This window comes from Tupaia chinensis, unplaced genomic scaffold (genome assembly GCF_000334495.1).
Source record: "Tupaia chinensis unplaced genomic scaffold, TupChi_1.0 Scaffold000316_1, whole genome shotgun sequence".
Classification (NCBI taxonomy): domain Eukaryota; kingdom Metazoa; phylum Chordata; class Mammalia; order Scandentia; family Tupaiidae; genus Tupaia; species Tupaia belangeri.
Window position 1 is genome coordinate 2,511,641 of NW_006159809.1, and position 22,563 is coordinate 2,534,203.

At 37.7% G+C, this 22,563-nt stretch overlaps 1 protein-coding gene across 1 annotated transcript in view; it reads left to right on the forward strand.

The window, feature by feature from the left end:
- The window catches only part of GCFC2 (GC-rich sequence DNA-binding factor 2), a gene marked incomplete in the record, with an annotated part of 44,760 nt that extends 24,874 nt beyond the window's left edge, over positions 1–19,886 (forward strand). The window contains 8 exon segments of the mRNA XM_014588886.2: positions 645–844; positions 2,305–2,452; positions 3,858–3,979; positions 7,811–7,887; positions 12,361–12,427; positions 13,819–13,965; positions 18,691–18,815; positions 19,628–19,886. Of these exon segments, the coding sequence (XP_014444372.1) occupies positions 645–844; positions 2,305–2,452; positions 3,858–3,979; positions 7,811–7,887; positions 12,361–12,427; positions 13,819–13,965; positions 18,691–18,815; positions 19,628–19,745 (1,004 nt within the window).
- Between the last annotated feature and the right edge of the window lie 2,677 nt (positions 19,887–22,563).

Consider the following 22,563-nt stretch of genomic DNA (forward strand, 5'->3'; position numbering starts at 1 on the left):
TTGGGAAAGTTCAGAGAAAATGGAAAATGCTTTTTACCTACTTCTGAAAAAGTGGATTAAAATGGAGAAGCACTGAGATTATTCTTGGATCTTTATGGTATTTTTTTGTCCCCAAAGCATTTCCTGTTACACATGGAACATTATGGTTTCATTTCTTTACCTCATACTTCCAATGCTATTATTTTTTATTTAAAACAGCTCAATTTAATAAAACCAATTTTAGTATTATAGTGAAGTAAGATATGTTCAGTGGAAAGATTCTGAGTTTTGGAATTTAATCAATTTAGGTTCAAAGAGAGGCTGTATTCTGTGTGATCTTAAACAAATTTCTTAACCTCCCTAAATCCGATGATGTTTGTTGGATTGTCTCTAAATAAGGAAGCTATCCCTACCTTGTGGGAAAGATAGTTATAATGGCGAACTGAGATTATGTATTTGTAGTATATTGGCATGTAATGGGCTCCCAATGAATGATAGATTTTATTAGTGTCCATATGATTACTTTTGTTACATAAAAACTGCATATAAAAGAAACATTTTCAGTTCCATTGATCGTAGTCATATATAGCTATGTTTGTAAGAAAATAGACTTACATTTCACACACTTAAACCACATAATAAAAAATGGCTCATTTTGTTTACAGGTGACATTTTACAGGATCATAAGAAAATTTTTGAAGATGTGCATGATGATTTTTGTAACATCCAGAATATTTTGTTGAAATTTCAGCAATGGCGAGAAAAGTTTCCTGATTCCTATTATGAAGCTTTCATTGGCTTATGCATACCAAAACTTTTAAATCCCCTAATACGAGTGCAGTTGATTGGTTGGAATCCTCTTAAGGTATTTATGTTGAATATGTTAAAAAATTATCCTGACCATGTTAGTTACTTACATTCTTTTGCCGTGAGGTTATCTGTAAAACTCCTTATCCTTAGAGCTAAAATTTAGGGTCTTAGACCAAGAATCTATAATTGTGTGCCTTAAGCTTTATTCTGCCTTTCTCAGCTCTCATTGGATTTTTAAGGCTGAGGCTAGAGATTGTATAGATGTTCAGATCCCAAATTAAAAGACAGGAACTTGTTTGGATAAATATGGGAGGAGTAACATGATAAATAATGGTTTCGGAAGTCCTGGCAGTAGGGAATGCTTGAGAGGGAAGTAAGAGGTACAAGACAGTTACAGTAGCCCAAATTCAAGGTGATGATTCCTCACACAGGGTTATAGTGGCAAACGGGACAAAGGATTGCTTACAAGAATTGTATTAGGTCATCAGGAAAGTTATGATGTATTTTTCTATGTTTTTCTATGCAAAACTGCATCATGACATTCCCAACAATGTGATAAAATAAGAATTAGGAAAATGTAAAGTATAATTTAACCCTTCAAATACAAAGATAACCCTATGGTTTGGATTCTCAATCGTTAGAAGAATAGTAGTTCCATTAATGTAAACGGGAACTCTTCAGAAAGAGAGAGAAGGATCTGAAGGAAGTTTTACTTCTTAGGGTAAAGAAATGATGGGACAGCTATATGGATATGCCTAATAAGCAAACAAATGAGAAAATGAGTTTGAGGAAGAGAGAAGAGCTGAAAATAAAGATTTGACAAAGTGAAGAATAGAGCCATGGCCTTGTCTTTCTCTTAGTCATCCATGCCTGTTGGCTTTAGGTTAAGTTCAGGGCCATAGAGTCTTCATAGTACAGGTGCCAAGCTTATCCTTAAGAAAGTATGAAGTAGTTTTGGGCATAAGCCTAATTTTTAAATGGCTGTTTGAGATGAATTGGGTATGCCTAGGAGAGACTTTTCATTTATTCATTCAACAAATAATAACATGCCATCTGCTATCTGCCTAATCAGCTAAACCACAGGAAAATTATACATTTAGACTTACAGGAATTAATTAAAGAAAACCAGAAGTAAATTTTGCTTGAGGTGGGTGTATTTTTATAATCATATTCCATGGCTATGTCAGGTGCCTATAACAAATGTGTAATTTGCTCCTAGCAGAGTACTTGCCATAGGAGAGGCGCTGATGGTCCTGGCATGTGTCAGGCAGTCGTTGAGTAGTGTGCAAGTGAATGCATGCAGTGTGGCTTGTCATCCTGTTCCTTAGACACCATGTCTTGGTCATGTCATCCTTTTACCCATGGTGTTCTAGCTACATACATAGTGTTAAAATACGGATTTATTCTCCTCTTAGCGATAGAGAAGTCATTAAGGTTATTGAGAAAGTTAATTATATTTTAAAATACACTGTTGTTTAAGGATTTATTTATAACTTTTATAATCTCATTTGTAAGTTGGATTCCATAGGTTTAAAACAGATGGCATGGTTCAAATCTATAGAAGAATTTATGGATAGTGGTGTGGAAAATTCGAAGGAAGACAGTTCTGATAGAAAAATCTTGTTGGTTATCATCAACAAAACAATTATTCCTCGACTTGCAGGTACTGCTTTATAATCTTGATAAAATTAAATTGTTCTTTAACAGGGTATAACTTTTTTTGGAAGATTTTTGTGTTTGTTTAATTTGCTTTAGGATGCATGTGCTTGCAAGAGAGAGAGAGAGAAAGTACCCCCAGCGGGAATGAGCACACCACAGTCCCTTCTTTTTTTTTTTTTTTAAGAGATTTTGTGCACTCATGCACACCCAGCATGTTTTCCAAGCTGCTGAGTCCAGGACTCGACCATGCTGTCAGCCATGTGGGACTCAGCCACCTTAACCACTGTGCCACTGGCTAGCCTTGGAAGTTTTTGTAAAGAAATGTTACATGCAGTAAAGATCAACACATGTCAAATTTCGGCTGGTTAAAAAAATGCTTATTTATGCAGGTAGTTGGCTACCACGCTGCTGGTATTCTGAGTGTTAGTATTTGTGACATTACTGCTGGTTTTCATGATACCTAAGTCATTGCAGGGCACATTTCCAAACATGGTACATTAATCCCTTTCTTTCCCTTAACGTCTCCCGTTGTATTTCTAATTTCTTCTCCATTTCTTTGAAAAAATTACTGTTTCTTTCGTACTTGCCACTAGCAACTCTAAGCATTTAGCACTAATGTCTGGGCTTCAGACTTTAAAAATCCAAAGACTCTTGAAATTATACTTGTTAGGATTTGTTTCATAGTGTCACTATGAATGAATTTTGAAAGTAAAGACTGTAGAGCACTGTTTTAAAAGATGAAGCAATCAGCTTTATATTGCTATGCCAACTTGATTAAACAAACTGTAAAGATGTTTTTCATTGAAACTTGCAGTACATTTGTGGAGGGTATTAGAAAGTTACTCCTTTTGGGGACCAGCAGATGGTGTTGTGGTTACCTCTCTGGACTCCCACATGGCCAACCACAGTTCATGTCCTGGACCTAGTGGCTTGAAATTCATGTGGATGCATGTGTGCCTAAGATCCCATAAGGAGAACGGAGGAGAAGGGATCGGTGTGGCCTTCCCCCTTGGAGGTGATTTCTCACTTTCTCTCTCATTTGTCTTTGTCTTTCTCACTTTAGGGAGCACACACACCCTAAAGCAAAAGTCTCCACCAAACTAAGAAAAAAAAAAAGTTAACTGCTTTTAACTTGCTGTGCTAATGATAGAATACATGTGTGCCATGACTTTCCTGAACACCCAATTCATAGTTACTGACACAGATCTGGTAACAAGGTGGATCCAACTGGGGTTATGTTGTAGCCAGATCAGTTCAATAGAGCCCAGGAAGAATAAGGAAGCAATGTATGGGAATAATTGCCCATGAGTTTTAAAATAAGTTTAAAGAAAAGTATTTTGCTGAAGGCCTTGGTTATATGCACAGGAGAAGTGTAAATAAATTGTATACCACTGATATCTTTGTTTCAGACTTTGTAGAATTCATTTGGGATCCCTTGTCGACCTCTCAGACAGCAAGTTTAATAATGCATTGCAGAGTGATTTTTGAAGAACTTTGGACTTGTGAAAATGAAGCTAGTAAAAGCAAACAGGTAATAATTTCTAATAATGAACTACTGATTTATTTGTAAATCAATATAATTTTATGACAAATCTTTGTAGATGATACATAAAAAGTAATTATCAGTAGACTATATGGGGATAAATGTATTTCAGATTTATATAAACCAAGATTGGCCATTTTTTCTCCCTATAAGAAGATGAAAGAATATACCCTGGTATTTCTGAACACTGTAATAAGAATGGCAATCATTATTAATTAAAGTATAGACATAACATACCACGACTTAGACCATTGCTTTCATTCTTACTAGTAGCTTGTTTGCCTCTGTTTAGTGATCTGATCCGTTTTATGACCCAGATAGCCATCTTTTAGAGATATGTGAATGTACATTGGCCCTGCTGAGACGGATAGGCATAAACACATTAGTGCAAATAAACAATGTTATTATAATACTTAGAAAAGTAACTGAACTCATAGTTTTTTTTTTTAAAAAAAGAAAGTGAATTTGGGGCCAACCAGGTAGCATGGTAGTTGGGGCAGCTGGATCTCTCATGGCCAAGATGTGTGCCCAAAGTCCCAAGGGGAGAATGGAAAAGAGATTGCAGTGCTATCATCCACCCCGGGGGGTGTGATCTCTCCCCCGACACTGTGCTGGCTGAATGCACGTACCCTATAGCAAAAATGAAAAACAAAACAAAACAAACTTGAATTTGTATTTTGTCTTAAACTATTTAATGGAAATCATTTTAAACTTATAGAAAAGTTTCATTACTAAGAATAATTTATCTCTAAGCCCTTTACCCAGACATACTTAGTATTAATATTTTAACCCATGTGCTCTCCCATTTTACACACACACACACACACACACAATTTTTCTTCTGAACACTTCAAGAATATTTGCTAAGAGTAAGGATATTGTTACATAACCATAGTGCATTTAGCAGTTTCAGGAAATTAACAGTATTTAATCTACCATCTATATTCTGCTTTTGTCAGTTGACTCAGTAATGTCCTTTATAACATTGTTTTAGAAAACTGACATAAAGGGACCAGCAGGTGGTGTGGTGGATAAGGCGCTGGACAGTCCCACATGGCTGACCATGGTTTGATTCCCAGACCTGGTGGCTTGCTTTCTAACTTTCCCTTTCTCTTTCTCTCTCTGTTTCTCTCTGGTCAAGTTAAAAATAAGTGAATGAATAAATAAAATTAAATAAATAATTATTTTTAAAAAAACCTGATTACGACAAGAAAATTAAAAGTGATTAAAATTGAAAAGAAAACTGTTTAAAACAAATTTAAACAATATGGACTATTTGTCAAGACTGGCATTTAAAATTATTAAAATTAAATGAAAAAAATTCAAAGCACAGTTATTTTCAAATACTGTTTTGTGGAGATAATTGGCTAAAATATTACCTTTTTTCTTTGAACAGAATTCAAATGTTTAAGAAATAGAGTAGAATAAAATTGAGTTTTGTTTTTAATGTTAATTAAATATTGATATATGCCCACTTGACTATATCACAGAAAATTAAGTGGAAAGAGATACAACTTTAGTTCAATATGCTTTTTATGAAAAATATATTGAGCTGAATATATATATTTATGAATAATTTGGTTAGTATAAAGTGTAACAGCTTAATTTGTGCTACATATGTCCTCATTGACTAAAAATAACTTTTTTTATTAACTAGAATTTTCTTACATAGTATAGTGTATTGGGATATAATTATAAGGTATGACAGTTTTTTACAGATATTGCAGATATTTTAGTGCAAAACTTCATTCAAATGTAACCCAAACATATTTGTTGTCTTAATCTACACTTTGACAAATGCTACATTTTTTAAAGATTTATTTTATTTATTATTATTATTATTTTAATTTGCTATAGGGCATATGCACTCATCAGAGAGAGACAGAAAGAGAAAGGGAAAATGAGAAAGCAAGCTGCTGGGTCTGGGACTTGGCCCGCAGACAGCCACATGGAAGTCCAGTGCCCCAACCACCACATCACCTGCTGTCCCCAAGTGCTATATTTTTGCTTTGCTAATTCTTTTTTCTTTAATATTTATTTATGTATTTTTTTATTTCTTCTTATTATTTTTTAATTTGACAAGAAAAGGATAGAGAGTGAGCAAACCACCAGTTCCGAGGCTCAAACCATGGTCAGCTGTGTGGGAATCCAGCATCTTTTTTAAACACCACACCACCTGTTGGCCCCTTAATTTGCTAATTCTTAACATTAGTCAGATGAGTTGAAATTAAGAAATTCTTTTTAAAATTTTTTTGAGACTTTTTGCTATAGGGTGTGTGCACTCGCCAAAAAGACACAGAGAGACAGAAAGCCAGAAATCCCACACACACACCCCAGGGTGATGGTCATGCCGCAGTCCCTTCTCCTCTATTCTCCTCTTGGGATCTTGGGCACACACGCACACATGCCCAGCGTGAGTTTAAGCCACCAGGCCCAGGACTTGAACCATGGTTGACGACATGGGAGCCCAGCAATATAGCCATTATGCAATCTGCTGGTCCTGAAATAAGAAATTTTATTCTTGTATTATATTTAGAAAAAACTCGTGCTTACTTTCTAATGTCATTAGAGCCCAATTAGCTGACTTCTGAGTATACTACACACGATAAAATACATCTCCAAAGTAGGATATTGCTATCAAATACTTCTTGCTGTTTTTAACATTTTTTCCAAACTGCTCATGCTTCACCACAGAGAGAGACAGAGAAAGAAGGAAAGTAAGAAAACAGCCCTCGTGGGGGATGGGTCACACCACAATCCCTTCTCCATTACTCCTTTCAGGATTTGGGGCACACATGCACATGTACCCAGCATGCTGTGACTCAACCCATGCAGTTAGCCATGTGGGACCTAGCTGTCTTAACCACCATGCCACCAGCTGGCCCAATATGGATTATTTTTGAAGAATAAGAACAGTATCTCTTTATAAGAAATATTGCTAATACTTGAAAAAAAAATTTCTAAGAACTATTTAATTTTATTATTTTTTTTAATGAGATTTTTGCTATAGGGTGTATGTGCTTGCTGGAGAGACAGAGAAAAATAAAGCAAGAAATCACACACCTCCCCTCACCCCCACAGTGAAATGGCCAAGCTGCAGTCCCTTCTCCTCCATTCTTCTCTCAGGATTTTGGGCACACATGTACACATGCCCAGCATGACTTTCAAACTACTGGATCTGGGCCTCAAACATGATTGACCACGTGGACATCCCACCCCTCAACCATTAATTACACCATCTGCTGGCCCTCCTGTTATTATTTTATCTTTATAGGGCACATGCACTCACCAGAGAGAGAGAGAAAGAAAGCAAGCCACCAGGTCCTAGACTTGAACTGCGGTCAGGCATGTGGGAGTCCAGTGCCTTAACTACCCTAACACCTGCTGGTCCTGGAAAATAAATATTTTAAACTCTATGGTCTTACATGAAGACTGATACCATGGCCAGCCTCATAGGCTAGGGGTTAAGAGAACCAGGTGTCTCATTACATAGCCAACTGCAGTTTGAATCCAGCTCCAGAAGCTTGAAAAACACACAGGGTGCATGCATGTGCATGCTCAGAATCCCCAGGTGATAGGAAATGGAGGAGGAAGGATTGCTGCATGACCATGCCCCATTAAGGGGCGCTTTTCACCCTCCAAGGACAGCCGTATGCAACAACATGGATGAGTAAGGTTCTCTTGTACCAGTTGAAAGCTATTTTAACGGCTGACTCTGTGAGTGAGTACAAATTTGCACTGTTCTTTAAATTATTATTTTTGATAGATATATTTCAACCTACAGATATTACTGATGCTTTTCAAATTTTTAAATAATAGGACTTACTTAAATCCATTGTTTCAAGAATAAAGAAGGCAATCGAAGATGATGTTTTTATTCCTTTGTATCCAAAGAGGTAAGAGATACTAATTTTTAGATTGTTTGAAATAGTTAACTATGTAATACAGATTGTTAGGGAGTATAATACAAAACTATAGCACTTTCAAAGCATGCATATATATTCTCCTTAGATGCAAATCTAGGGCTGGCCCCATGGCCTGATGGTTAAAGGAGCCAGATCACTCACATCCAATGTGTGCAGTTCAAATCGGGGCTCCAGTGATTTTTAAAACATACTAGGCACATACATGTGCCCAAAATCCCAACTAGGTGGAGAAATGGAAAAGAAGGGATTGAAGCATGACCACACCCCACCCCATTGCAGGTTGCTTTCTCTCTCTTTTCCCTTCTCCTTCTCTTTTTGTTTCAGTTTCTCTCCTATGAGCATATGCACCCTCTGGTGCAAATATTAAAAAAAAAAAATGCAAATTTGATTTTAACAAATATTTCTCAGGCACCTACTATATGTCATACACAATGCACCGTACTTGGACCTAGATTTTTTTGTTTTTTTCCTAATCCATCCTAGGAGCATGAGAGGTGAAATAGAATGGTAGAGAATACAGGTTTTGGGGGCTAGCAGATGGTATGGTGGTTACATCACTGGACTCCCACAGGGCCGACCACAGTTCAAGTCCTGGTGGATTGAAAATCATGCTGTGGGGGTCAGCCATGTGGGAGTCCAGCGCCTTTAACCACCACATCACCTGCCGGCCCCTTGCTAAGTATCTCTTAAATGCAACCTCTGCTTTGAGGCTGGAGTATATAAGGCAGAGTCAGAACACCTGGTCGGTGCCCTTTCTATGACCGTTAGTCATATAAAAGGGGAAAACAGCTAGTAATGTTAGTACAAAAGCAACTTTTCTTTTAGTAAGTTATTTGACGTACAGGCTTCTTGGTCTTCTCTTTCTCTCTCTCCTTGCTCTTTCGCCAATTCTCTAAGCTCTCGTCTAGATGCTAGTGGAACTCAGAATTGAAGCAAATGCTGGGTTTAAAAATAATAATTTCTATTTTATTCTGGCTTTCACCTTATGAATTATTTATCTCTGCTATAATATTACAAGAGTTCTCTCTTCCCCAATTGTTCATAAACATCCCTCTCAGAGCTTTCGCATGACCCCAAGTATCCTGGAAGATGAGTCATCTGAACTCACCCTCTCCAGTTCATTGGCTAAGAGGTCTCCTCCTATTCACAAATCTATCCCTCTAGTCTAGGAACTCTAGGGAGAATATACCAGAGGACTGCTGGCCCCATAAAAGCCCCACAAAAACTAAATGATTATCTAGGCTTTTGCTCTGAGAAATGGAGCAGGCTCTACTTAGCAGAGGGCACTGTGAGGCACGTGCTAAAATGGAGAAGCAAATCCAGCTGCTGCTTACATTGGAGGTGGCTGGAATGTCCCTGTCCTTCCAGCAGCATGAGGCATAGAATGTCATGTAGCCATCGTCAAGAATGAGACCTTGGCTTATCTGTCATCTCTGCCCCTCCTGAGTCTATTCCGGGTATTGTGTGCATCAGCTATCTCGCCTATCAATTCAGCTGGGCCTTTCTTTTGTAAGAGCAAGTTTCTTTCCTCTGAGTTATTGCTTGCCTAGAAAAATCTCATAATCTGTTTCAGTTTCTCTCCTGTGAGCATATGCACCCTCTGGTGCAAATATTTAAAAAAAAAATGCAAATTTGATTTTAACAAATGTTTCAGTTTCTCTCCTATGAGCATATGCACCCTCTGGTGCAAATATTAAAAAAAAAAAATGCAAATTTGATTTTAACAAATATTTCTCAGGCACCTACTATATGTCATACACAATGCACCGTACTTGGACCTAGATTTTTTTGTTTTTTTCCTAATCCATCCTAGGAGCATGAGAGGTGAAATAGAATGGTAGAGAATACAGGTTTTGGGGGCTAGCAGATGGTATGGTGGTTACATCACTGGACTCCCACAGGGCCGACCACAGTTCAAGTCCTGGTGGATTGAAAATCATGCTGTGGGGGTCAGCCATGTGGGAGTCCAGCGCCTTTAACCACCACATCACCTGCCGGCCCCTTAAACAATTTATTATTATTTTATTTTATTTATTCATTAATTTATTTGACCAGAGAGAGACAGAGTGAGTGAGTGAGAGAAAAGGAAAGTGAGAAAGCAATCCACCCAGGTCCAGGACTCAAACCATGGTCAGCCATGTGGGAGTGTCCAGCACCTTAACCACCATGACACCTGCTGACTAAAGTTAAAAATTAGCAAATTAAGGAGCCAACAGGTGACATGGTGGTTAAAGATGCTGGACTCCCACATGGCCGAATCTGGTGGCTTGCTTTCTCACTTTGCTTCTGTCTGTCTGATCAAACTGGAAAGTAACAATAATAATAAATAAAGTTAAATAAAATAATTCTTTAAAAACTAAAAAATAAATTGTTTAAGCTTTTTTGTTTTGTTTTGTTAAATAAAAGAAAAATCATGTGTATGCACACATGCCCAGAATCCCAAGAGAGGAATGGAGGAGAAGGGCTAGCAGCCTGGCCATTCGCCCTAAGAGAGGAGGGGATTTCTCATTTTCTCGCTCTCTGGCAAGTACATGCGTCCTAGGGCAAAAACCTTTAATAGAAAAAAAGAATACAGGTTTCATAGCCTGGACATACCATACTACATATTTGACATTGTGCTTCTATGCATCTGTACTTATTTGTACAGTGGGGGTGAAATTAGTGCCCACCTCACAGGACATTAGGATGAAGAGTGCTCAGAGCAGAAGAATGCCTAGCTAGGAGGAAGCATAGCAGGACACCTGGAGCCTCACTTAGGGCCAGAATTCTGCATTCACTTTAAACTATGAAACAATTTGTATTTGATACTTGGTCTTACTTTTGCTAAGTTCACAAGCATCAGGTATAGTAATCATCGATGAACAAGAGCTAGCCAGTGAATACCCACAGGCCGGAGGCTAGATTTAACACACAGGCCACAGTTGGCTAAACCCTGGTCTTTAAACACTTTCTGATTCTTTTTGAGTCATGAAGAGATGTCTGCATATAGAAACTCTGCCCTACTAAGATTTGTTTTGTAATATTTTCATGAGTAACACATATACATGGTTCAAAAGTCTGTTTGTCATTTATTTTTATATCTCTTTAAAATGAAAAGTTTTACGCAGCACACTCACTCAGTTTTTGCCCTTCCCATCTGTAGACATATATGCATGTGATAATATTCATTCTCTTTTATTTATTTATTTTTTTTGAGAGAGATTTTTGCTTAAGACACGTGGGCTCGCTGGAGAGACAAGAGACAGACAGAAAGCGAGAAATCACCCCCCTCCCCAGGGGAATGGCCACGCCTCTGTCCCTTCTCCTCCATTCTCCTTGCAGGGTTTTGGGCATTCACTCACATGTACCTGGCATGAGTTATAAGCCACCGGGTCCAGGACTTGAACTGCAGTCAACTATGTGGGAGTTCTGGGATGTAATCATTATGACATCTGCTGATCTCAATATTTACTCTCAATAATCACTGAGTATCTTCACTGTAATCATGGATAATTGCTGTTAGTAATTTTTGTGTCTCTTTCTAGAATTTCTTCAAACAGAAGTACATACTACATACGTTATAACTGTATTTTCCCCACCTTTAGCAAAGGAAGTATTTTGTAAACAGTTGTAACTGTATTTGTACCTTTTTTTGGGGGGGGGGAGAGGTTTTCGCTATAGGGCTTGCGCGGTCGCCAGAGAGAGACATAGAGACAGAAAGCGAGAAATCACCTCACAGGGGGGATGGTCACGCCACAATCCCTTCTCCTCCATTCTCCTCCTGGGATCTTGGGCATGCACGCACATGAGCCTGGCGTGAGTTTTAAGCCACCGGGTCCAGGACGCGAACCACGGTCGACTACGTGGGAGTCCAGCGACATAGCCATTACACTAACTGCTGGTTCCCAGTACCTTTTTTTTTTTTTTAAGAATTATTTTATTCGTTATTATTAATTTGACCAGAGAGAGGTGAGGGAGGTGGGAAAGCAAGCCAGCAGGTCTGGGACTTGAACTGCGGCTGGCCATATGGGAGCCCAGTCCCTTAACCACCATGCCACCTGCTGGCCTCACCTTTTTTCAGTTAGTACATCTTTGAGATTTTTTTATGTCACCATCTAAGTAGTTTCCTCATTCTTTTTAAATTGCATAACATGCCGACGTGCAGGAGTCCTGTTATTGATGGGCATATGAGTGGTGCAGTGTTAACCAACAGCGCTGGTGTAAATAATCTTACAGAGCTGCCATCCCATGTACGTGCATATGTATAAGAGCCATTCTCTGAAATGGAGTTACTCGGTCAGAGTATGCATGTATTTGTAATTTTGACAGGTATCTGCAGTGTATCTCAGTTTATAGTACATCAAGGGTGTTTGGTTCTTTTGAAAAGAAATCTGTTTTTTAAACTCTGGTTCATAAAGAGTAACAGTTCTTTGCATTTTTCTCCTTTATTTTGTTCCAAATTAGTGCTGTAGAAAACAAAGCATCGCCACATTCAAAGTTCCAAGAAAGACAGTTCTGGTCTGGACTAAAGGTGAGCAGAAACCTGCCAAAGTGAAAATACACTTTTCAGTTTCAGTGTACTATAGAAGAATGAATGATATGCTTCTTCTAAGGACCAGATGTTAAATATTGTAGGATTTTTCAGGTCATTTGGTCTCTATTGAACTAATAGACTCTCTAACTATAACATAAAAAGTCATAGACAATATATAAACAAGTAATAATGGCTGTTTCAATAAAACTTTACTTATAGACAGTGAAACTTGTCATGTGATTTTCACGTGTTACAAAATATTGTTGATTTTTCAAAAGTATTTTTAAAATGTAATTTCCAACTGTTAACTCACAGGCCCTACCAAAGCAGGCAGGAGGCTGGATTTAACCCACAGGCCACGGTTGGCTAACCCCTGGTCTAAAAGATCAAAGTTATTGTTCAGTCAGTGTCAGTAGAGATGGTAAAAGATGTTTAGGATGAAGCATTCAGAGGACTCAATAACTAATTACAAGTGAAGGAAGTAGGGTCACAGCCAAGTGTCTGACCTTGGCAACTTGGTATCCCTTGCGAGGGATAATACAGATTTGCTATATCTTGGACATATCGAATCGAAGATATTTGTGGGACAAATAGAGATACTGAGGCAGGAGGCAGGTGATTGAGTCTGAGTTTTAGGGGCCAGATCTGAGCTGGAGAACTTGGTAACTTACGACATTCTCTGGGGACAATTTAGGGGATACAAGAAGAAGAAAAGGATTGCGAGGGATAATACAGATTTGCTATATCTTGGACATATCGAATCGAAGATATTTGTGGGACAAATAGAGATACTGAGGCAGGAGGCAGGTGATTGAGTCTGAGTTGTAGGGGCCAGATCTGAGCTGGAGATCTGGGAGTGAGCCGTAGTTATGAAAGACAAGGTCTGAGGAAACTGCTGAGACATGAAAACAGCCAAGGATAGACCTTGGGAAGCAAAGGAGCAGAGAGGGTTCAGTGTTCAAAGCGTGGATGAGTTGTGAGCCTCAGAGTATCAGGAGAGAGTGGCTTCAAGGAAGCTAACCAAAAGGTTTCCGAGAGTAAAGGCAAGTCAGCCAGCCCATGGCATGGTGGTTAAGGCAGTTGGATCCTACCTAGCCAGCTGTGTGTTTCAAGTTCCAGACCCACATTGTGTGGGGATGTGTGCCTAAAATCCCAAGTGAAGTTAATTGAGACAGATGTGGGATGGTTATCCTGGAAAGTAAAAAAGGATGAGCAAATATATGGAAAAAATAATCAGGTGCTTATGCAGGGATATTTTCTATTCCTTATTGGCAGTTCCAACAGTGCTAACTGTAGTGAGCATTTAAGAGGTTGACTAGCTCTTTATGTTTTAAACTGTTGCAGTTTCTTTGGGAAAAATGTTCATATTAAGTTGTATTTTGTTCTAGCTTTTCCGTAACATTCTTCATTGGAATGGACTCCTCCCAGATGATGCCTTGCACGAGCTAGGACTAGGGAAGCTGCTCAATCGCTACCTTATTATAGCTCTTCTTAATGACATACCTGGACCAGATGTTGTTAAAAAGTGCAACCAGGTAAGTTGTGTAGAAAACCGAGTTAATTTTATCGTTTAAAAAAATCAGTGGTTCAGCCAGTGGCCTGGTAGCAAGGCAACTGGATTGCACTTGGCCAATTGTGCAGTTTGAGTCCCAGACCCAGCAGCTTGAAAGACATGCCAGTCTGATATGTATGCATGCCCAAATTCCAAGAGGAGAATGGAGGAGAAGGATTGAGACATGGTCATCCTATCTGAAGTGTGCTTGCTTGCTTGCTTGCTTGCTTTCTCTCCCTCCCTCCTTCCCTCTGTCTTCTGCAGCCACACTGACCCTTTGGCAAAAAAAAAAAACAGAAAAATAATTTAAAAATAAGGGCTAGCAAGTAGTATGGTAGTTAAAGCATTGGACTCCCACATGGTAGACCGCGATTGGAGTTCGAAACCTGGCAGCTTGCTTTCTTACTTTCTCTCTTTCTCTGTGTCTCTCTATGGTGAGTACATGTACCCTATAGCAAATTAAAAATATTAATTATAATAAATAGATCTTTAAAATAAATAAATTAATATTAAAATCAGTTTTGTAGCTAAATGATTAAAATTTTAAGATTACAATACTCACATAATAGACAAATCAATTTAATAGAAACCCAGAAGCAGCTCCTTCAGAATTAAGAACTAGTATCCTAATTTGAAATATAAACAGCAGGAAAAGAAAAAATTACTAAGTGAATTATACTGGGACAACTGACTGTTTGCAAAAAGAATGTTAGAGCCTTACCTCTCACTATATACCAATATAAATCATAGGTGAAATTAAAAATGTGAAAAAATAAACTACAGGGCCAGCTCCATGGTCCAGCAGTAATGTGCTGCTCAAGAGATGTCAGGTGCCCTTTGTCAGCCACCATTTGAATCACTGGCTTACTCGTCCTGAAACATGCTGGGTGGGCATGGCATGAGTGCCTGAGATCCCGTGGGCTGGAGGACCCAAGGAAGATCTCAGTGTGACCAGACCCTGTGGAGGGAGTTCTTATTTCTCTCTCTTTCTCTCAAATGTGCATGACACATGCTTTATCATGCATAAAGAAAAAAAAATCTTTAATGAAACTATAAAATACACTAAGAGGACAAGTGAATGTGTCTGAGTATAAGTGATTCCTTTCTAATCTTATAGCAAAAGAAGAAAGAAAAAGGAATAATTAAGTAAAAATATAAAACTTCAGTAGATCAAAAAACAAACCAAAAATACATTGGGATTAACTGATCACTGTTAAAACATTGTTCATGGAACTTACCATACTATCCATTCTATTGTTTATATTTGAAGTGATCTAGAATAAAACGCTAAAAAGGAAGTTGAGAAACTAAAAACTAAAAATTATAACACATACTAGGGATTAACAGCCACATTAAATAAGAAAGCTCTTTACAAATCAGTAAAAATTTTATTGTTCTGATTTTAAATGGTCCAAAAACATGCAGCAGTTAAATCACCAAAAAAGGAGATGTAACAATAACCCATAAATATGTGGAAAATATTAGAGTACTAATAATGAGGGAAATGCAGATTATTACAGTAAGTGTGTTTATATCACCAGTCGTGTTGGCAGACATTATTTGCTGTGTCACTTGCTCTGTAATTCCCAATGTGGTCATGTGCTCATAGGCACCATTCACCTGGAGTGTGCCTTGTGGTGTCCTGGGAAAGCCTGCTGCATGGCAGGAGAGTTACCATTCTTCTGGGGAATATTTTGGCATGATGGATACAAAACGTTTTGAAGTTTGTGCCCTTTGATGTAGTTAATTTATTTCTAAGAATTTATCCCAAATCAAAATTCAGTGATGCATATTAGATTCTAAGTACAAAGAATATTGTATCATTATAACAAAAGATAGTTGGAAACTACCTAAATGTCCCCCAGAAATTTTTAAGAATATGGTAAAATACTTCTTTTGATACAACTGTTTTAGAAAACAACATATGTAACTTTACATATCAATTCTTATCCAACCATGGTTTTTCTAGCTATGATTATTAGTCATGAAGTTGTAAACAGTATAGATCTAAAATTTTAGATTTCATTCATTAAACACATTGTTAAGTGTCCTAGGTTTAGTTTAGTCTGCTTTGATCATGAGGGTCTACTGTGAATAGAGGAGAGGAAATTATATTTACAGGACATTTCTTCCTGCAAAGCATGGCTAGAAAAACAGGCCAAGCATACATGACTGTAAGTCCTGGAATCATTTATGGAAAAGCTATATGATCACATGAGAATTTTACTGTGACTTGTGATCTAGAACAATGGGAAGTTAAGTGCAAATGACATTTCATTAAATGCCAAGCCAGTAAAGACAAGTTTTAAAACTTTCTAAAAAGATAAGTAGTTTACATAACAAAACTCATAGGACCTTTGGCCAGTCACAATGTGTTGCATTTTTTTCTTTTTCATTATTGAAAAACGTTGGGCCCACTTCATAGCCTAGTGGTTAAGGGAGCTGGATCCCAGGGTCTAGTTCAGACCCTGGCCCCAGCTGCTTGAGAAACACTAGGTACACATACAACCATGCCTACAGTCTCCACCAAATGGAAAAATGGAGGAGAAAGAATTGTGACATGATCATGCCCCAGTGGGGAGTCCTTTCTCCCTCTCTCTCTCTCACTCTCTCTCTCTCTGTTTCTCTCTGGCAAGTGCACATACCCTCTGGTAATAAATAAATAAGAAAATTAGAAAAGAGAAAGGTAATTAAAGAATAGGATAAATATCTTTTCTCAGCCATTTTTTAAAGAAACATTTTATTTATTATTATTATTTTCTAATTCTATCAGAGAAGCACAGAGAGAGAGAGAGAGGGGGACAAGAGAGTGAGAAAGTGAGAAAGCAAACCACCAGGTCTAGGACTTGAACTATGGCCTGCCACATGGGAGTCCAGTGCCCTATCACCATGCCACCTGCTAGCTCCCTCAGCCATGCTTTTAATCACCACCAACCAGATTTATTTTAGAAAGAGTATATCCCAGAAGTTTTATTTAGTGTATTTCACAGTATATATTTGGTGCGTTTTAATTTTTTCCCCAACTTTATACTTTATAAATAGGGATCTTAACCTTCATATACCATAATCTGTCTTAAATAGTATGGTAGTATTATCTCTGGCTTTTTTTCCCTTGCCTACTCCCTTTTTTTTCTTATTTCTGTTACAAAAAAGTTTTTGTTTTTAAAGTTTTTTTAACTTTTTTGTTTGTACCATAACTTTACTAAAAATCACATTTTTAAAAAATTCTTTTTAAAAAAATGTTGTATTTAATTTTATTTAATTTTCTATAGGGCATGCATGCTCACTAGGAAGTAACAGAGAGAGAGAGAGAGAGAGGGAAGTGAGAAAATGAGCCACCAGGTCCAGGACTTGAACCACAGTTGGCCATGTAAGAGTTCAGCATCTCAATCACCACGCCACCTGGTGGTCCCCTAAAAGACATGTATTACCTTTAGGGGGGTGATGAGGAAATACTGTTTTTTGTTTTTTCCCGACATTAAATATACTTTATTGACTAATTTTGCTACCATGGACATTTATAACTATTAAATTGGTAGAGGGTCAAAATCATCATTGGGCCAGCTAGTAGTGCAGTGCTCTGCAGTGCTGGACCCACATGGAAAGGACCCCGTTCTTGAGGTCTCCTGAGGCCTCCACATACATTCTGGGTACGTGCACACAAGTCGTTGCTGCAGACTGACTGAGGCTGAGGATGGATCGTGGCCTGAAGACCCCATTGCACTCTCTCGTGGAAGAAAACCACTTTAAAAAAAAAGTAATTTTTCCTTTATCCCGTATGTCTTAGAATCATTTGTTTCTTTGTCTCTAAATTTATGTTTGTTTATGTAGATCATATACTAGGCGACTGAATATCTTTCCAAAAAAAATACATTTTTGGTTTTGTTTTAATTTAATTTGGGCACATGTGTTCACTGGAAGCAGAGAGAGAAAGCAAGAAAGCACCCTTTGCGCGGGGTCATGCCACAGTCTCTTCTCCTCCATATCTCCCTCCTTTTAAGATTTTTGGGCATGTGCACCGACATGCCTACTATGTGTTTTAAGTCACCAGGTTTGGGATTCAGACCACACAGTCAGCCACATGGGATATAGCTGAATTAACCACCACACGAGTCGCTGACCCTGCTTGTATTATATAGTTGAGCTGGTTAAGTGTTTTGTGTCTAGGAATTTATGATACTTGATTGTAAAATTTCTTGTACAGATTTAATGGCTCAGGAATCCAACAATATAGAAAGAATTATAAGTATTACCAGTGGGTGTTAATAAAGAGTAGTCTATTTTAAGCTCTTACATTAATGAAAAAAATTGTAAAATGTATTTAACATTTAACAAAGAAAATTTCAAAATTTTTATTTGACCACAAACTATAAAAATGAGCGGTCCAGCAGTGTTTTGGTGGTTAAGGCAGCTGGATCCCACATGGTCAACTGCACAATTCAAGTCGTGGACCCAGCAACTTGAAAAACATGCCAGGCATGTGTGCATGCAAGCCCAAAATCCCAAGAGAAAAAGGGATCATGGCATGGCTATCCCCACTGGGGTGTGCTTTCTCACTTCTGTCTCCCTCCAGCGAATGCACACAAATTTTAAAAACAAACAAAAAAAGGAATAATGCTCAGCTTGCAGGGTCATTATGAGATTATGTTAGCAACCATCCTCAGATAACTGTCATTGCTATAAACCAATCATGTGTTCTGGTTAATAGGTAGCGGCATGTCTACCAGAAAAATGGTTTGAAAATTCTGCTATGAGAACATCTATTCCTCAACTAGAAAACTTCATTCAGTTTTTATTGCAGTCTGCACTTAAATTATCTAGAAGTGAATTCAGGTAATGCATATGTTTTACCTCCGTAAGTATTGTTCAAGGACTCTATATGCTGTCAGCAATTTTTAGGAAAATGTATACTTTCACAATACAGTACTTTCAAAACTTTGTTCGGACTTTGCAATATTATGCAGCTAGAAAATATATTCACAGTTTAGAATGGCTATTTTATAGTCACACCTTATGCATATTCGTATTTTGAAATTCCCCAAAAAAGTACTTCCAAAAAAATTATAGCACTGGAGAATTTAAAATTAAAATTATAAATCAGAAATCTCTTATTAAGCATTTTAAAATGTATTTTTAATTTTCTTGGATATTTTTAAAGATTGAACACTTGTTAAGTGTGGGTCAGCAGCCTGGTGTTTACTCAACAGTAGCTATATCTCCCTTAACACGGGGGTGTTTGGTTAAACCCTCTCTCCAAAAATAAATCAATACAAGAGCCCAGATTTGTAGCACTTGTAGCTGATGTCCGTGGTGTAAATACTCCCAGCATCGCTCCCACCATGATGGCCCATACAAGCTGAAGGCAGCACAGCATGACTGAAATTTCTGATGATGGACTTGCTCTGTGCTGTTTTATTTTTTTCTAGTCATTCAAATTGAAATTTGCCAAAATACATCTCCTCATAGTCTATATTTGACTTTATATGAAGACAGTAGCATCTCTGTATTTTATGCCATTGTAGATACTGGCTTAAGGTAAACTTTGTTCTATTAGATTAATGACTGAGGGTTGGGTCTGGAATTTACCACTTTGCCTTCCCACACTGCATTTTTAATAGGATACGTGCCTTGTGTTTTGGTTTCAGAGATGAAGTCAAAGAAATCATTATCATTCTGGTGAAAATAAAAGCTTTCAATCAAGCAGAATCCTTCATAGAAGAATATCATCTAGACCATCTTAAATCATTACTTAAAGAAGTTTGAGTGAACTTTAGAAAAGTACTAAGACCAGCAGGTGGCGTAATGGTTACGTCACTGGACTTCATGTAGTTGACTGCGGTTTGAGTCCCGGACACAATGACTGGAAATTTACACCAGGTGCATGTGCATGCATGCTCAGGGTCCCAAGAGGAGAATGGAGGATAAGGGATTGCAATGTGGCCATCCCCCTGGGGGGTGATTTCTCGCGTTCTGTCTCTGGCAAGTGTACCTGCACTATAGCAAAAATCTCTCTAAAAAAAAAGAAAAAAAGAGAGAAGTAATAAGTTCTAATATAATACAATGACTTTCTTTGGTGGGGAAAAAAGCTCGTACCTCTTCTTTATCCTCTGTAATGAAGGGTAAAATTTGCAAAAAGGCAGGACTTGATCCTTCATCCCTCTCTTCTGCCTCTAGTATCAGGAAAGGCTGCCCATCCTGATTCTGTTGGATTTGAACAAACTAAATGCAAGTAGCTCCAGTAAGAGGTCCACAAGTTTCCCATGGAGCATGGTTACACCACAGTCCTTTCTCCTCCATTCTGCTTTTGGGATTTTGGGCACAACATCCAGTGTGTTTTTCAAGCCACCAGGTCTGAGACTTAAGCCACATAAGACAGCCATGTGGGATCCAGTCACCTTAACCATCATGCCGCCAGCTGGCCCTCTTTTAGTTTCTATTTTAACTAACTCTATTTATAAAAAAGATAACATGGAAATCCTAATTGGTATGAAGTACTAAATAATGAAGGCATTTTAAAGCATTTAATAACTAATGATTGTCAAACTGTCCCTCAAAAATCTATCAGTTTATTGGGGACCAGCAGTTAGCAAAATGGCTATGTTGCTGGACTCCCATGTAGTCGACCATGGTTCAAGTCCCGGACCCGGTGGCTTAAAATTCACGACGGGCGCGTGTGCATGCGTGCCCAAGATCCCAAGAGGCGAATGGAGGAGAAGGGATTGCGGCGTGGCCATCCCCCAGGGGTGGGGTGGGGGTGATTTCTCGCTTTCTGTCTCTGGCGAGCACATGCGCCCTATAGCAAAAACCTCTCCAAAAAAAAAAAAAAAATCTATCAGTTTATTATACCAACACAAGTGAGAGTGCCAGTGAATCCCCACAAGCAATCGACATCATTTTTTAAATTCATTATAAATTTGATAGATGATGCAAAGAGTCTTAGTTTAACTGCTTATTTTAGCTGTTAGAGGGTGAACATGTGTTGAGGTTTTTGGCCACTTACAATTCTTTTGAAATATCCATCCATCCAAACAAAATAGATGTTTCGTTTATGGACTTATAAGACTTAGATATCTTGTGACCAGCAGGTGATGTAGTGCTTAAGGTGCTAGACTCCCACATAGTTGACCACAGTTCGAGTCCAGGGCCAGGCAGCATAAAACAAGCCTGGCGCATGTGTGTGAGTGCCCAGAATTCCTAGTGGAGAATAGAGGAAAAGGGATTATAGTGTGGCCATTTCCCCAGAGGGCAATTTCTCACTTTCTGTCTCTGTCTCTCTGGCAAGAACATGTACCCTGTAGCAAAAATCTCTCAAAAAAAGGCTTTTATATCGTAAAGATACTGATCTTAAGTCTTATGTGACAAATAATGTTCCATGCACTGTGTATTTTGTCATTGATGGTTGGATAAAAAGGGAAAAGGATATTTTAAATATTCAGAACATGTCACTCATTTTCTAATAAAATATCAAGGTATTTCAAAAATTAAGGAAAATGTTCACAGTGAGGGTTTACTAGTAACTTTTTCAGTCTATTTGTTAAGTAATTCAAGAACAATGCTAAATATATATTTAACAAATTGCTGCCCAAAAGATAATTGGGAAAAATAATTATAGTTTAGTATTTGAATGTGACTTATTTTTATATCATCTTTAACAGTTGAATGTGTTATTTCTACTGCAATGAAGACATGTATTTAAAAAGTGCAAAGGGTTTTTTTTTTTTTAAGTTAATATTAGTTATATAAACTATACAGGAGTAGAATCTCATCTATATACGTTGTAGTCTATTGCTGAAAGCATTTAACATTCCCATACAACTATTGTCCCAGAGGAAACTATTTTGTTTTTAATGTTACTCTTTCATATCTTTTCTGTTTACAAAAATGTTTATGCATAAAACATTGTTTTTAACTTAAATGGCAGATAATTTATTGCATATGAAATTTGTAAATCTATTTTACTATTAAAGTCTACACTTGAAAATTTCCCTCTTTTAGATTTTTAATTAAAGATATGCTGGATGTGTTCTTTTATATTTTTTAATTGGATAGGCTTTTTGTAGAATGGGAAATATTAGAACCAATTTCAAAGCTACAAATTGACTTTAATACTCTAATGGTTTTTAATTACATTTGTTTATACCTAAACTTTGAACCAGAATATTTTTATTTCTCATACTGTGACTTAAAAATTTTTTGTGGGGGTTGGCAGGTGGCATGGTGTTTATTGGCACTGGACTCCCACATGGCCAGTTGCAGTTCGAATACTGGACTTAGTGGCTTGCTTTCTCACTTTCTTTCTCTCTCTCTTTTTCTCTCTCACTCTCTCTTGCTCTGTCATTCTCTAGCCAAATTAAAATTTTAAAAAAATAAATAAAGTTAAATAATTCTTTAAAAAATTTCTGTGAAGCGTACCTAATCCTGATGCAATTTTTTTTCCTATTTCTATGAAATGGATGGAACAAATGGGAGGAACACAGGAAGAACAAAACATTGAGTTGGCAACTCATCTCACTTCTTAACTCTTTGCCTCGATGTTTTCAGGTATTTGTTCAGACTTACACAGAATCAGACAGATGACTTT